Source organism: Podarcis raffonei, chromosome 5 (assembly GCF_027172205.1).
Source record: "Podarcis raffonei isolate rPodRaf1 chromosome 5, rPodRaf1.pri, whole genome shotgun sequence".
NCBI classification, from domain to species: Eukaryota; Metazoa; Chordata; class Lepidosauria; order Squamata; family Lacertidae; genus Podarcis; species Podarcis raffonei.
Genome location: NC_070606.1, coordinates 61,065,747 through 61,083,259, shown reverse-complemented (window position 1 = coordinate 61,083,259; position 17,513 = coordinate 61,065,747). Strand labels below are relative to the sequence as shown.

Here is a 17,513-nt window from a genome sequence, read left to right as displayed (position 1 = left end):
TTACATTTCTGCCCCTGAAAGTAAGCCATAAAAGTTGACAGGCTTTTGTTTCTACTAAATAAGTTTCCATTTTGACAGTCTGTGTGCCAAAAAGCTGTTGTGTCTATCTCCAATATTTACGTAAGCGAAGCCCATCTCTCTTCATATTTTTTAAAGGGGCTGGCAGTGAAGGAGGAAAAAAAAGGGGGGGCTGGCAGCAATACCCTTGCCTGTTATAACCTGGGACCAGTGGCGTAGCGTGGGGGGTGCAGGGGGGGCCGGCTGCACCGGGTGCAACATCTGGGGGTTAGGGTTAGGGGGCGCAAATCCATGGGTTAGGGGGCGCAAATCCATGGGTTGGGGGGCACAAATTACTTGCCTTGCCCCGGGTGCTGACAACCCACGCTACGCCACTGCCTGGGACATTGTGGCCACTGTGACAATCACAAGACCATTCTCATATATTCCTGGCTGAGTACATTCAGCTGGTCAGATGCTCGATTTGGCATTTCCTTCTGGATGAGAAGAGGGAGATTTGTAGGTAGGGAAAGATCATTTACCTAGTGCTGGTTTGAATCATGGAACAGATTAATACGGTTTGCTCTTAGGAAGTTCTCAGCAAGGTTTAGAAAAAAGATTTATTAAGACATCCTCATTATTTATAACTCCCCCTTTTCTTCCTGGTATTATCAACAGAAATAAGAAAGCCAACTGAATTAGCAAATTTTCCATCTATGCTGGCAATGTCCTCTGCACCTGAGGGAAAGCAGGCTAGCTTAGGGAGCGCAAGTCACACAGCACACACAACTCTGTCCCTCCAGCACTCTTGCTATCACTCCCTGCTCTCTCCAAGCATCCGCTCCCTGAAGCAGCTACCTTAGTTTGTTCAATAGTAGGGCTGGCCTCCAAGGGTGCGTTTACAAGGCTATGTCTCCAGACTATGCCTTCTTTCTGCCACTTCATAGCAAATAATAACTCCTTGAATAATATTTGGAATTACGTGTCATGGGGAGGATAGATGACACTGCACGTTATCTTACTCGCAATCATATGATGCAAAATCTAGATTTCTACCCAAGTTTTTGGAACCCTTCTTGAATATTGAGCTTGATCAAGATTTATTTCCTGGTATTAATGCAAGATAAATGTGTTACCTATGGAAAGATTTTATTTGCTTTGCAGTTTACCGAATTCACTGGACATTTATCCAACATGAGCATATGATTTAGCAGTTATATTTTAAAATCCAGCTAGTCAATGCCTTATGTTCTTTCCCGTTATGCCCATTACAATATGCAAATAATTATTCAGGTAAAATGAAGGCCCCCCCCAGCTCATAGTGTACTTTTCTATGGTTATAACCAACTTGAACTTGACATCTTATCAAGGAATGACGAGTGTATTAAATTTTTGACTTGCCAAAAGTTCGAAGACTACATTTATTTTCTTCTCTCCTCACAAAGTAACAAATACAAAGAAAGGAGTTTTCTGGAAGTTCTACAGTTCTGTACAGTACACATAATAGCACAGAAGAGATGGTCTTAAAATTACACTAGATAAATTACAAAATCAGAGCAGAAACTAGTGCTGCTTTTAGTGTATTATCGGTTTCTTAGTAACTTACAAGGCTTCCAACATACTTGCCTGGGTATTAAATAAGAGACTGCAGACCTATTAAATAAAGCATCTTCAGTTCACACATTCTTCAGTTCACAGTACTGTCTTTTGAAATGTCCTAGACTGCTGACAGGGTTTTTAAAAAGCCACACTTTCAAATCCAACAACTGCTGGATGCAATAAGGTCCCCCTGTTGCATTTCAACAGCAGTTGCATAGACACACCCAAGGCAAACTCTGGCATACAAGGTGTACAAGACCAATATTAAGACTTCCAGCACCACTACCTTGCCTTTCCCTCACTCACAATTCAGTTTTCCCATTTAAATAGGAATGGAATGCATTCGGCTAGGGTTTGTCATTATGGCAGGCGGCACAACCCAAACCCCCTTTGCTCGCTGCTGTTCAAAGCTTGCAGGTTCACCAAAGAACACAGCACAGCCTATAGACACTTGGAAGAGTCTTGTGTAGATCTCAGATTTTAACAGGATGCACGAGCAACGGATGGATAAAAACAGGTGTGCCTTTCTTTTTGTTAACCTACACCGCTGAAAATAATTTCTGGGTGGGGATACTTGCTCATTTCTCTGTCCTCTCGCAGAAGTAGGGATCTTACGTCTTTAAAGCAGATAATTTAGCTGCAGAAGGAGAAGCACATACAAGACTGGAGCGTGCAACCAAAACAGAGGTATCTCTGTAGTGTGTCTGGAAAGTAGAAGCCCTTGTTAGAAGTAGTTTGTAGTTGCAGGTAAGAGAGCATAATTACTTTGTGTAAATCTCAATACAGATTCAAAAGGTTCCCATATACCTAAACCAGTAAGTTAGACTTTGAACACATTTATCCCCAGAATGATCACAACACCTCCTACCACCTATTAATTAACTATCCTTCTACCTGCCTTAGCAAATGTTCCGGAGGCCTGATGTCCGCATGTTAAACTTTCTTTCCAGCCACTGTTACCCTAAGGAACTGTTACTAGGATCTAAGTGAGGTTGCGGTTTCTAGGACACTGGAATGGTTTGCATGGTAATCCAAACTCCTTTCTAGAAGAAATGTCAGATTTTTCTATTGCTTAGACGAGGGAGAGGGAATTTGAGCTCTCCATATTTTGTTGAACTCCTGCCAGCATAGCCACTGATCAAGGATGATGGGAATTGTAGTCCAAGAGCATCTCAAGAGCCAAAGGTTCCCCGTCCCTGGTTTAGCCTTGGAAAGGACTTGTTCAGTAAGTGTGCAATCCTTGTCAAGCTACTGAAATGCCAGAGATCTCCCTTGAATACAAGAAAACAGTCAATGGATCCCATGGCATGGCTACTGAATCATCATCTTTGTCTTCTAGGAGTGCTAAGAAAAATATCGGATTCAAAATCCCCTGGATTCAGAAATGCCCACTTTTGTGCTCCCTTGCTTTCCAGTTAGCATTCTGAGGCAGTAGCTGAAGTAATTTTAACAAGATGGTTAATATTTGACTGTAAAAATGAGTCAACTGTGGCCATTTAGCCATCATTAGTAACACTTCATTGATATTACTGCTACTTACTTATCAATGCATAGAATCACAAACTCATCTGACCACGAGCCATTATGCTAACCACTTTTCAACTAAAGGGCACCTTTGGGACAGCTGGGAATTTTTGTTAACTACAATCTGCCTGTCACCAGCAAAAAGTACTACTAGAACCTATTGAAAAAAATTGTAGATTAAACTGAAGTACTTTGCAAATACATATTATTGCACACAGAAGACTTCAGGTCTCCCTTCGCTTTGTGGCTCCAGAGGGAGCCTAGAACACCCAGAACAACGAGCCCAGGGCCATTCCTGTTGCTGCTCCAGCAAGCATGCCAAGCGCCAGGTCCCCATCATTATCCCGATAGCGCTCTCGAATGATGACATGATTCGCAGGAGGGTGGCCATAAGGACCTGGAAAGAAGAACACCGTGGGATTTAAATAGAAATAAAACTTGAAACTTCTTGTTCCCTTTCATTGATCTCCTTAAAACTGAGAGGCCAACACATTCTGGACTCCATAAAAATGGAGAAAGGAAAGCCTTGCCGTTAATGTGGGCTAGATAGCTGGGTCTTTAAAAGTAAATGATTTTCAATGCCAGGGAACCTGAACGAACACACAGAGGAGGTAATGTGAAGGAAGACCGATAAAAGCTGTGGGTGATGTCTACGTCGTACTCAAGTAACTCAATCCACTCATTTTTACTGAGTCTACTCTGAGTATGACTAACACTGTATTTCACCCAGTGGCTACATTCAGATATCATGTTCCCCAAGGCAAGTGTGTACACACACACACACACACACACACACACACACACACACACAAATATGGCTCATTGCTGATCCTCTATAATGTGGTTTGGGCAGGGCAGTCCAACATGTGTGTGACCCAAGGGCCGCCTGTAGCCCTCAAGGCATTTTTGGACAGCCCTTGACAACATTTGGCACTCCCACACCACAGCCCTTGCACTGCCTTCCCAAAACTGGGTAACCGAGGCACTAGGCCAGGCATGTCCAAAGTCCATGTCTAATCCGGCCCGCTGGTCGGTTTAATCTGGCCCCTGTGGCAGTTTATTTCCTGGAGTAAAATCCTAAAAAAACCTTAACAACTTCAGTCCTAAAAAAACTTTGGTTGGCCCTTTGGTCGGCCCTCACGGCCCTTCACTTCATCAAATCTGGCCCTCTTTGAAAAAAGTTTGGAAAGTGCTAACTAGGCTTTGGAAAGGAGGCATGAGGGTTTGGCAGAGTCCCAGAGTCCTTCACCCTCCTTTCCCAAAGCCAAGTTAGCACTTTCCCAGCTTTGGGTAGGAGGTAGGAGGCCTCTAGGACCCTGCCAGAGCCTTACGCCTCCTTCCCAGAGCCTGGCATCTTGTTTAGCTGGCTTCAGGAAGGCAGCGTGTTGGCTGAGGTGGTGTCAAACTTTGGCCTCACTCCCCCTCTTGCGGCCCACTTGGTATGAAAAGTTGGAGCACCGTGGTTTAAAGGATCACATCTCAACGCTTGTTATTGTGAGGGCACAAACCACTCATGCCAAAGAACAGGAAGTCAGGCCAGTCAAACCATAAGGCCACATTCAAACACAATACAATCCATAAAGCAGCTGTCATGTCACAGAAGCATATGATACAGGATAATTAATCAAACGTTTTTTGTCTTATACATAGTTTCGCAGTAGCACAGGCTGACCTAATAATGGGTTGAGAACTCACACGCGGGTTTCTTTGCCCATCAGAAGTGACAGTGTAAGAATACGCCAACCTTTAATGGAGGGATGGGGAATCTGCGGCCCTTGAGATGTTGCTGGACTACAGTTCCCATTGCCATGACTACTGGCCATATTGACTGAGACTGATGAGAGTTGAAGTCCCAGAAACATCTAGAGAGCCACAAATTCCCCAGTACAGATTTAATTACAATCTGGCACTGAAACTCCCTCAGTAACCTGAGCATGGGCATATTTTATGACCATAACTGACTTAAGCAATTAAATATGGCATATTTCTGATACAAGCAAGCAGCAATGGAAGCCAAAAATACTCAGCAGTGCAAACCTTTACATGTTTACTCAGGAGTAAGTCCCACTAAATTTGTGGAGTATCTGAAAAACTATGATATATTTGTGGAATATCTGAAAAACAACTAAGTGCATTGGTAGGGTTAACTTAAATCAAGCAGTTAAAAGTACTGTTAAGATTAATTGTAGAATAATTCAAAAATGGAGTAAAGTAGAAAATGCAGTGTTAAAAATTTAAGTAAGAGAAGACACCAAAAAAGGGGGAACGGGAATTTGTATTGGAAGAACGGTATTGTAAAATCTGTATTTGTAAATTCTTGAATATTGATTTCTTAATTTAGGGTTCAAAAACACAGGGGTCATCTTATACATGAGGGAGTCTTATAAACGAAAAAATATGGCAAATGCATTATATACTGCAGAAATGGTAATTTTAGGGTATTTATTTATTTATTCATTTATTGTTGAGTAATAAAATACCTTACTACCAAGGGGGAGGGCGTTGTGTGGGGAAAATACTGAATGCAAAACCAAACTGCAGAGTTCCGAATGTACTAAATCAAGTCATAGAAGAATAAATATTACCAGTTACCTTGGTTTGGATATTGATAGGGGATTGCATACGTCTGTCCATTAGAAGTAAAGAAGACCTGAGCCCCGGGTGGTGGATATGCGCCATTGTACTGTGGGTAGCCATAAACCTGATGACATTGAGAACAATTGTTAGCAGTGTACATTGGAACCAAACATTCCTGAGTGCGGCATCCCATTCTCTTTAACTACAAGGCTTTTTGCTTGAAACTGAAGAGGACACCTATACAATACGCCATGCTGTGATGGAAGATAGGGCAAGGGTTTAAGACCTCTTTTAAAACTAGACACAGGGAACAGACTTCATCTGCTGAACAGCTCAAGCAAACGGGTGCTGCCTGACATCACCAGCTCAGGTATGATGCACCATCTGCTTCTTCAGAACAGGTGAAACCTGCCAGCTAAACTTTATGCATAGGTCACCTCACAAAATGCCCAGTTTTAAGCAACTTGCACTAACCAAACTCTCCTTATATCATGTTTCCCATAGCTTACCTCAGGCGATGGTGTTGCATAAGCCGTGTACGGAGGAGGAGACGAGGAAATTGTATTGTCGTCATACATCACTTCCGAACCAATATAGGCCTGGACATGTTAACATAAAACACAGAAGCAGCTGTTCAAATTCTTCAGTTGCAATCACTGCAGATGGGAGCAGGATTGGATAAATGGAGCACTCAATAGGAAATTGAAATGAGGTTAGCATCTTTGGGAAATGCTGAGTTGTTGACTTACTGTACAAAATAGCATTACTGATCAACAATACTTAAACTGAGGAATATAACGCACAATGCAGGGCAAAATGGAAAAGTGCAGCCTTCCCATTCTGTTCCATGTCAGGTAGGTGAGAAATGGGAAGAACATCAGACACAAGGCAAAGTGGAAAGAAGATGCCACTGTCGGAGGCAGAGGGAGAACATACCAAAATTACCAAGTTCTTAAAATTTCTCTGTGTTCTCTTTCCCTGCTCTCCAGCAGATGGCTTTGCTTCTAGCACACGAAAGGATTATTATTTTTGTTCACCCTGTGGATATGCGGCAGAAGAACCATGATGCCACTTTTATGTTCCGCAGAAGACAGCAGCAACCCTGACACAGATGGCTTTGTGGATGATCACCAACAGCCACATTGTGTTTTTGTTCAAGCTGCAAAGAGCCCTGTTGAGTTGGCTTGACTTGCTCTCGTACCTTTTTAAGGATCAAGGGAGGGAGCTGGGACAGGTCTGCAGCAGAGATGAGAAAGCACCAAAGGACAACACTTCTTGGACTACAGGGCCAGAAATGCATAGCAATTTCCAGCAGCCCTGCTGGATTCTTTTCTGATTCCAGGAAAGAGCACGATGACAAGGGTGTGTGCCTGTGTATTAAGCAGAATCAGAGGCTGCAGCTTGTCTGCTCCCCTGGGAAAGCTACTTGCTCCAGGCATGCTAGGCGAGTGGCAAAGGGCACCTTGGAAGCGTTACGCATCATGTTGTGCGTAATATTTGACTTTTGTTCATTTCTGAACAAAAGATTCCTTCCTAAAGATTCCTTCACTGGCTAACATGATCAAGAAATGGATCATACAAGTTGGGCCTGTGATGATGATAGGAATAAGGCCAGATGACCACTGTAAGAACAGGATGCTGAACTACAAGGAGGCTTTTGTTTGATGAAGCAGGTTCTTACTAAGCTTTCTATGCACTTCCTACGCTTACTCATTCCATCAGAACAAGGGAAGTGTGGGCCAAGGTACTAGCCACACAAAAAAGGTACTCAAAAAAGAAATCTAAATGGAAGGCTATTTCTCGCAATGCTACTATTGCAAACACACACACACACATACACAAAACCCTACTTACCCCATTTGTTCTGGCATCCTGGAGAGCAATTTTCCAAGCTCTGTATAAAATATGAAGCAAACAGTGTAAAAAAACAAAAGCATAATGGTGGAAGGATCACTAATATAAATTGTACATCCATGTTAACAAGTTTAGGAAAAAAATTGTAGCAACTTTTGTGACTATATAAACCTGGCAAGACTCACAGCATTCATAAGGGGACAATCAGACCAGAAATTATTAAAAGAAGGGAGGTGCGCTAAAGAGTATATGAAAAAACATTGTTCTGGAGTAAGTATATCGGTATGTAATGAATGATGCGTTACAGGTTAAAGAAAAGAAAAATGGTGTAAAAAAGTACAAAGATGGAAGTAATCTACACTAGACACAACAATTTAGTAAGAGTAAAAATTTTGAGGTCTTAGAACAAAGGAATGAAGTCAATATGTGTATATGTATGTAATGACTAGATTAGAATGATGATATGGTTTTATTTGTAGATGTGTGCTTTTTCTTTTCTTTTTTCTTTTTTGTTTTCTTTTTTGTGTTCTGTTTTTCTTTCTTGTTTGTATGGTATTATTTTGGATTCAATGTTTGTAATTTTTCTTATAATTTTGCATCAGATTGAAAATAAAATAAAAGATTTTTTTAAAAGAAAAAAATTGTAGCAACTATTTGTGGTGAAACTACATGGGAGGAGCATGATTAGAAGACCTAGTGTATTTTTATTATACAAAAAAAGTAGCTATGGTTGGGAATACAATTGCAGAGGGAAAGAGTCTAACTAATGTTTTTGGATTTGGGTCACAGTGTTTCCTCCCTTTCTCAATCCAAACTGGCTACTGAAGTGAAAAATAGCTGAGTTCAATGTCCTGAATCCATGTCTTCCCCTCAAGGACTAACAGCAAGCTTGGGGTACAATTAAAGCCAGGGAGCAAAGGGTTAAATCTCTCCAATCTAGCCACAAGACGTAGCCAGAAAGAAACCTTGGCTACAAGCTGTGGTTATGGAGGAGAAAGCTTCAACCACAAGCCTGGGTTCAGGCAACATGCTAAGCTGAAGGACCAGGAAGGAGCAAAGTGCCTGCATTGTCCCCCAGTGCCCACAAGTTTGGCTTAATGTCATGGTTTGGCTTAGCACTACATGCAAATGCAGCAAAACAAATCAGGGTTTGCTGTTACATGCGAATGCAGACCATGTGTAGCCTGATGCTCAATCTGACGAGTCACTAGCCTAGAAAATAATCTGACCAGCAACAACAATTCCCTTTATCAGTATGCAAGAATAAAATATCCCCAAAGACATAAATCCTTGAAAGGCTATTAATAAGTGGAGGGAAATTGAACCATCTGTTAATAGGTGATAATCTGGAAAGGAAAAATCAAAGATGCTCAGCTAAAGTCCTGGTGTGAAGCTGCCATTACACTCCCCCACTTTCAAAAGTGATGGGGAAAGTTAGTTATCGGACCATGATAATTAGCTCAAACATCTGCTTTGGGAAGTGAGCTAAGACGTGGGTCTGCTTCTTGCAGTTGGGAGAGTTGCAACTGTTTTGCATAGCAACTCATTCAAGAACATATAACCCACTGCCGCCCATTATGCACACATGTCACTCTTTCAGAAGGGAATCAGAGTTGGAAGAGACCACAAGGGCCATCGAGTCCAACCCCCTGCCAAGCAGGAAACACCATCAGAGCACTCCTGACATATGGTTGTCAAGCCTCTGCTTAAAGACCTCCAAAGAAGAAGACTCCACCACACTCCTTGGCAGCAAATTCCACTGTCGAACAGCTCTTACTGTCAGGAAGTTCTTCCTAATGTTTAGGTGGAATCTTCTTTCTTGTAGTTTGGAACCATTGCTCCGTGTCCGCTTCTCTGGAGCAGCAGAAAACAACCTTTCTCCCTCCTCTATGTGACATCCTTTTATATATTTGAACATGGCTATCATATCACCCCTTAACCTCCTCTTCTCCAGGCTAAACATGCCCAGCTCCCTTAGCCGTTCCTCATAAGGCATCGTTTCCAGGCCTTTGACCATTTTGGTTGCCCTCCTCTGGACACGTTCCAGTTTGTCAGTGTCCTTCTTGAACTGTGGTGCCCAGAACTAGACACAGTACTCCAGGTGAGGTCTGACCAGAGCAGAATACAGTGGCACTATTACTTCCCTTGATCTAGATGCTATACTCCTATTGATGCAGCCCAGAATTGCATTGGCTTTTTTAGCTGCCGCGTCACACTGTTGGCTCATGTCAAGTTTGTGGTCAACCAAGACTCCTAGATCCTTTTCACATGTACTGCTCTCAAGCCAAGTGTCACCCATCTTGTATTTGTGCCTCTCATTTTTTTCCCCTTTTATTTTCAAGTAAGCAGAAGAAACTCACAAGCAGTCATCAGCACTTTCTGCACAGAGGTTGAGCACTTTCCCATCACGGCAAATGATCTGCAGCAAGCAATCCCTAGGCTTCCCCTCTGGAGGCTGGAAACCTGCCCAAGAGAAAGGCAAAGTAAAAGAATGGTACTTTAGCTCCACATGGCACAAAGCTAAATGCGTAATTCACTTTTAAACTTAGATCCTTCAAAGAGGCTTGAGTAGGCACATACGATGGGAAGCCTGATTCAGCAACTAAAGCAGAATCCTAAGCTTGACAAACGGAGGAGACACACCCAAGCTCCACTTTATTTAAGGTATGTCAACAAAGCCTTTACTGCAAAAAGGAAGACCTAGAGGTGCAAGGCTGTGCTGCAAGTTTCCAGGTCTTTCAATTGCCCATAGGAAGTGGCAAAAGGGGGTTTGCCTAAACTTCATTCCCATTACAGCTGGGAAACGAGAAGTGCTTGCAGAGGAGAACTAATGACAGCTGCTGTGTCAGTATAGAGATCTACAGCAATTGCTGTAGACTGCTTATAATTTCTGGCATTGCTTGATTACAAAAGCAGGAGAAAAGGAATGTACATGTGCCATGCAAGGTCCCAGCTAGTGCAACTATTCAAGACACTGATGCCAGAAAGTATCCCCAAGGATGCCTTACCTTCTATATACCCTGCCCAGGCATGGCAATCTGAGGAAAAGATACTCCCAGAAGCGCCAAAAGTTCTTGAGATTGGTCTTATGTCTACTATGACCAGGGCTTTTAGTGTGGCAGCGGGTGCCCTTTGAAATGTACTTCCAATGAACACCAGGCAGGCACCTACAATATTGGCACCTAAGTGTAAAATTTTCTTTTTTACCCAGGCTTTCCCTGAGGTGGTCCAATTATGCTGACATACTAATCAGATCTACTGATCTATGATGCATTCTATTTAAGTTTGATCAATGTGGTTTTATCATTGCTTTCATGTTGTTCACTGTCATAATATTTTGCAATGTTGGTGACATAATTCTTTTTTGCAGATAACTAGAATAAAATAAAATAAGCAGCTTTACAAATAAGCTCCCTTCTCCCCTGCAAAAGACAAAACAAAAATATGCCAGTTATGTCCTGAGAAGCGGCAATGGGGATCCTCAGCATTTATGTGAAACCAAGTAGAATAAGGTTGTAATTCACTGCATGTATGGGTGCAGTGGAAATGTGCATAGTGCCACATTTATACCATCACTGGTCATAGTTTAGCACAGGCATAGGCAAACTCGGCCCTCCAGATGTTTTGAGACTACAGTTCCCATCGCCCCTGACCACTGGTCCTGTTAGCTGTGGATGATGGGAGTTGTATTCCCAAAACATCTGGAGGGCCGAGTTTGCCTATGCCTGGTTTAGCACTGTGAGAAATGGCTTTGTGAATTTAGAACCAAGTCTACATAGAGTGGTAAGTCCTTCATATTTGTATTACAGGTGGCACCGAGCAGGTGTATGTATGCAGAGGGTGGGAAAGTTCAAATAAAAAGAAGATATTCGCACCTCGGCATTCATTTCCCACTCTGACGTTGATGCAGTCAACTTTCATGTGAATTCGATCCTCTAGATCCTGCCGATGTTGGTCATCATAGAATAACAAATGGCCATGAGCCCACAGATCAAACCAGTTCTTCTTCCAGCGCCTTAATATAGTACCTAAAAGGAACAGGGATCAATTGGTTTTTCAGAGGTCTAACTAAACAGTATCAAATTCCACATTGATTAGGTTGCTAGATATTTGTTTTGCTTTCAGTGATCATGCTTGAAATGCTCTTAAACCAGAGTTCTCTGAATCTCTAACAGAAGTAGCAAAGGCAATTAATGTCAAGGAAAAAGCTCCTATTTCTACTTCATAGCAACTATTTGATTTATTCTGACAAACCTTTAGCCAGACATCAGGCAACCAAAGAACCAAGCAGACATCTTTTTATTCATTTGGTGGCCAAAAATACTGCCTTTAAGGAATTTTGCATAAAACATTGTTTGTTTTATGTTACCACAGCATGAAATTCACACACATATATACATAAAGTCCAAATATGATTTGTGTTTTTGCCATATTTTTCTGAAATAGACATGCTGAGCTAAGCCATGATCAGCATGAATGAACAAGACTGTAGCTACTCAGAGCAAAAACTGAAGAAGCTTCACTCCTCCCCAGACGCTGCTTCTGTTTTGCTATCCAGAGCTAAGCCATGATTTTGCTTAACATTGCATCCAAACCTGGGCTCATGGTTTGTATCGCTGAAAAAAACCACAAACTTTAGTCAAGGCTGTCATTTTTGCTCCAGGCATCAACATGCTTGCTTGTCCCGAGCCATTGCTTGCCTTAGCGTTGCATGCAAACAGAGTCATACTTTAATTCCAAACTACAGTGGTACCTCGGGTTAAGTACTTAATTCGCTCCCCAAGTAAGGACTGGTGTACCTAGGCTGGAAGAAGGTTTCTGAGACAAACTGTGCCTCTAGTGACAACAATGGGCCAATGAATATCCCTGTCTTCAGTGTGTTTCTAGTGTGATTTTTTTAACAACATTTTTATATAATACAAAACACTAATTTGTCCCCCTGAGACCTTGGGAATATAAACACAAATAAATGTTCACACTAAAGATAAGGGGAGCAAAATCAATACAGTGGTACCTCGGGTTAAGTACTTAATTTGTTCCGGAGGTCCGTACTTAACCTGAAACTGTTCTTAACCTGAAGCACCACTTTAGCTAATGGGGCCTCCCGTTGCCGCCGCGCCGCCGGAGCACGATTTCTGTTTTCATCCTGAAGCAACGTTCTTAACCCGAGGTACTATTTCTGGGTTAGCGGAGTCTGTAACCTGAAGCGTATGTAACCCGAGGTACCACTGTACACAGAATTGTACACTGTACACTAGAATTGGATTTCTGGTGTTTTGTTTTAATTCAACACAGCTAATTTAATCCAAGCAGAAGCGGGGTAGGGAGAAGGTTCCTGATTCCGAGTGTCATTCTTCCCATGAAGTTCAGAATAATCTGCCTGTGGGATATCAGCACAGGAGGAAAAACTCTCTCCCACTGCTCATGCTCAGGTCAAATTGTCAGCCTCAGTGGCTGCACATCACAGAAAATTTGATAAGATCCAGTCATGGATTTTCTACATAATGTGTTGCTTGGCACCGAAACAAGTCAGGGAGGGGGAGAGAGAGAGAGAGAGAGAGCTGACAGAATCCATTACTCACTTTGCCGGAGCAGCCATCCACTTTTCACCAGCGCCATCTTCAAACACTAGGGAGAAAAGAAGGGCACCAGTGTGATGATACAGAAGGACTTTCTCTGTCTCTCTTTTTCTCCAAATGAGAGACAGGCTTCCTTACAAGGCAGAGGGTAGGGTATGTCTGTGTCTCTTGTGTTTAAAGTATATGGGAGGTGGCAGTCTCCAGACATACTATACAGGGGTAGCAAAGCTGGTGCTTTCCATATGTGGTGGACTGCTATCAGTATGGCTAATGATCAGGGGTGATGGGAGTTGTAGTTAAAACATCTGGAGGGCACCATGTTAACTACCCCTCTTATAATTAATTGGAGCTGCAGGTTGATCCTTTCCAGGTTTACTCCAAAAGAAATCCCAATGAGCTCAACAATACTAATGAAGCATGCCTGGGATTGCAGGTTCAATTGGAGGGGAAGCTACTCTGTGGGCCAATATAGCTGATAAGATACCAAAAAGCGATTCAATTACAGAAAGAAAGGGACTTGCAGTGAGAGACCAAATGCACATTTATTTACAGATAAAGGATTAAGGGAAAAAATCTTAAATCTTCCCATGAAGTTCAGAATAATCTTTCCAGGAAGTAAATCCCATGGGACTTGCATCCACATTAACACATTTTTAAAAATTGTTCTAGGAATCAAAGTTCAGCTGCTGTGTTTACTATGTACATGAAAAGCTCTCTCTCTTGTTATGCACTGCATACCACATTTTCTCACAAATAATGAAAATAGCTGAAAATACAGTACTGGTTGTTTTTTGCCCACTGTACTAGGTTTAAAAAGCCACTACTGTGATTATGAGATTGTTTTGTGAGGGCTTGAGCTTGTCCATAGGAGTGTATGGATTTCCACTAGGCAGAGCCAGGCCATGGATCCATCTAGCTCAGTAATGTCTACAGGGTCTGGCAGCAGTTCTCCGGGGTTTCAGCCAAAAGTCTTTCCCACCTCTGCACGGAGATGCCAGAGATTTTTCTCATATAAGGTGTGGGCTCCACCACTGAATTACGGCCCTTCTTACTGAGAGTCTCCAGCAGGATTGTTGGATTGGGTCCTGCTACTAGAGGTTGTTTTCACCAGGAGATGCCAGGGACCAAGGCTGCAATCCTATACACACTTATCTGGGAGGGGCAGAGCAGTCCAAACTGCCTCCGTGCTGAGCAGAGGGCCCTGCCAGCTAAGCTGGCTTCCCGCTGACAACAGAGTGATGCAAGCAGCATTCCCGTGGCAGGGCACTCCCCCTTCCCCCAGCCAAATGGTCAGGTGGGCGTGCTGTCATGAGGAAATGACGCCACACCAAATAAATAAATCACATCTTCACTGTTACTCTAATCTGGAGACAAAGCTACCAAAGCAGTTCCCACCCTGCCATATTCTGTCCATATTTCAGCAGCACTTTCACACGCCGCCCAATTAAATGTGGTACAACCCAAGCTAGAAAAGAGAGCTCGACATCCCAAAGTGTGGTTTTTAGAGCAAAAATGACATCATCACCATTTAATTAAAAGCAGCAGTTTGACGATGAAACCATCTGTAGAGATGATGCTTTTGTTTTCTAGCAGGCCTCCCATGTCCTGAAAGCTGTCAATGTCCCCACCCCACCTCCAGTATGTTTAGTGAATGTGTTGCCCACCAAAGAATCCTGGAAAGCTTTGTTTACCCCCCTCACTGAACTACAATTCTCAGCACCCATAAACTATGGTTCTCAGGTTGTTGTTTTTTGATGAGGTGGGGGGGTGCTATTATACTACAAAGTACTTTATCGGCTTATTTTGTGCTCCTCGCACACAGGGGTCTATTTGACGAGGATCCTGAATTACATTCTGCTGTAAATTCCAGAATTAATCCACACTGCATCTTGAAAGCACAATTGTGATAGGAGGGCGACTTTGAAAGGCGTTCTCTCATAGCCGTCAACGTTTCCCCTTTTTTTAAGGGAAATTCCCTTATTTCGAATAGGATTCCTCGCAAGAAAAGGGAAAAGTTGACAGCTATGCGTTATCTTAAGAGCCCGCCACTCCACCCCAAAAAGGGCTTCGCTGACTGCCACTCAGACGACCTCCGCCCTGACTGAGCCCCCTTCTCCTCCGACGCTAAGATGGAAAAAGCAAAAAGAAAGCAGGAAGTAGAAGCACCTCAAGAAGCAAGCGGAGCGCTTCTCCGAGGAGGATAAAAGGCGAGGACAGCGACCTAGACTGCGTGCACTTGTTACAGTCCTGGGGATTACAAAACACGGTGGCCTGACCTCGTTGGATTTGACCCCTGCTCGCCCAGACAAGCTGTAGCCGCCGGACCAGCTGCCCGCCCTCCGTCCCCGGCCCACTGCAAGATCCACACACCGCGCGCCGCCGCCCTTCGCTCTTTCCCGGGCAGAGGGGGAAACGAGCCCCGGCCCAGCCTACCTGTTACGCCTGGAAGCGACCGCGCGAGCCCCAACAATCCTCGCTTTCTTCTTATTCTTCCTTGTTGCTAAAAGGAGATCCAAGATCGCGCGCCCCACCCCGCCCTCGTCTGACGCCAGACGGGTCCTATGATCAACCGCGTCACTCAATGTCTACTGCTCATGCCCGCAAGGGTAGATGGGAGTTGTAGTTTCTCAGAGCGGAAGGAGACGGCAGGGCAAATGTTTCATTAAAAAAATTCTGTATCAGCGTTCCCGCAGGTTTCCTCCGCCCCTATTACGTCTGGGTCAGTTCTGGAACAGTCCCTCCCCAGCATGCCAAAAACCGAAACTGCAGTTATGTATATTTATATACAAATATCTAGATAAGGCGAAGCGTAAAGCGATATGGAAATATGGAATTGTGCGCGGTAGGCGGCCCGATCCTATGGAAATGCGCTCGCAAGTAAAGCCCGCTTGTTTTAATCGGGGGCTGTCCCCTGGTGTTTAGGAGTAGGGATGCAGGAAGCTTTAACCTTCCAGATGTTGGTGGACTACAGCTCCCATCTTCTCCCACTACTGGCCATACTGATGGTTGGAATTCAACATCTGCGTGGCCACAACTCTCCCACCTCCCCTGCACACCTGATTTAGGATTGCAGCCTTCGGCACATAGTTGGAGGTGCCAATCTTGGCAGCGTCGTGCTTGTTGGAAGAAGTAGGATATCTAATACCTTCCAAGCAAGCAGGTATGCTGAAGTTTTGGTGTCAACCTCATCTTAAAGTACTATCACAAAATAGCAAAAGTTGCATGTACATGTAGTCTCTGAATAGATACAACATATTACTGTGTTTCTCACTCCAGATGGGTTGTACACTTTTCTATTCAAATAATGTTCATGAAGTACTATTATAATCATGAAATACTACTATTATAAAAAGTATTGTGACACCTTAAATACAAACTTCAAATCTTTAATTTCTTGAAACAACCCTGAGATCTGCGGGTATAGGTGGTATACAAATTTAATAATAATAAATAATAATAAAATCTTTCATGACTTCATATTGGCCCACTTGGGAGAAAACAATAGTGATTGAATCTGTGGTTGACATATGGGAGGGAAATTTCCCTTGCCAAAGTGCTTTTAAAGCAAAATGTTTCGGCTCTGGTTTTGAAGGGGGGGTAGAGTAATTACATAATTATTTTTTGCTTTTGTCCGACAACAAAACAATCCAAGGAAACACAAGGGAGAGGATTTAGTTTTTGTCTGAAATGCAACACACACCACAAACTGTTAAAACTATTCTAAGATCCAGGAAAGCTAGCACATGCGAACAAGGCTTGCTGGATCAGGGCCTATGGAAATAGCATGCAGATATGCATCCTTTTGCATAAGTCATAAACCAAGAACAATGAGATACCATAACATCCTAGAATGAAAACCTAAGTTTGAGTTTAAATATCACATATAAACTTTGCCTAAGATTCTTTATTCACAGTAATGTCCCCAACAATATTTCAAGAAATACGAGAGAATTTTTCTTTATTTTTCATAAATTTAAGAAATAACTTCACAATAAATAATTCAACTCTAAATCTCCAGTACAAGAAGGACAGTTCACCACACAGTAAAGTATGCTTAGGTACACTGATATCAGTGGGGTTAAATATGCTGGAAATATGGGTTGTGAATAAGGCTGTGCTTCAGGACCAATGACTGCTACAAAAAAGGCAGCTCCCATTTCTCAGCAGCATGTCCCAGATGCAACATCCAGGAAATTCTGATGAAATTAAATTACTGCCACCACTGCCAAAGGCAGCAAGCAAATATGATATTGCCAAATAAATCATGAAACAATGCTGAAAATGAATAAAATGAAATGACCTGTTTTTCATGCACACCCAAATGTGTGAAAGGTAGGGGACCACCACAGAGAAAGTAAGGTATGTTCCTTCTCACTTCCTTAA

General features: G+C 42.9%; 1 protein-coding gene across 1 annotated transcript; it reads right to left on the bottom strand.

The window, feature by feature from the left end:
- Positions 1-1,404: 1,404 nt before the first annotated feature.
- On the bottom strand, positions 1,405-15,687 carry PLEKHB2 (pleckstrin homology domain containing B2). The gene is made up of 8 exons (XM_053389597.1): positions 15,564-15,687; positions 13,134-13,179; positions 11,427-11,579; positions 9,912-10,014; positions 7,552-7,591; positions 6,207-6,296; positions 5,713-5,821; positions 1,405-3,517 (listed from the first exon to the last, which is right to left on the bottom strand). Exons 2-8 carry the CDS (start codon positions 13,168-13,170, stop codon positions 3,381-3,383), a joined length of 669 nt encoding a protein of 222 aa, XP_053245572.1. The 5' UTR covers positions 13,171-13,179; positions 15,564-15,687; the 3' UTR covers positions 1,405-3,380.
- Positions 15,688-17,513: the final 1,826 nt, after the last annotated feature.

Excerpts from the sequence above, each read along its gene's own strand:
- PLEKHB2 (XM_053389597.1), bottom strand. The coding sequence starts at position 13,170 with ATGGCGCTGGTGAAAAGTGGATGGCTGCTCCGGCAAA. Across the intron at positions 6,297-7,551 it reads AGGATGCCAGAACAAATGGG|GCCTATATTGGTTCGGAAGT; the intron begins GTAAGTAGGGTT and ends TAACATGTCCAG. Across the intron at positions 3,518-5,712 it reads CTATCAATATCCAAACCAAG|GTCCTTATGGCCACCCTCCT; the intron begins GTAACTGGTAAT and ends TCTTCTTTCCAG.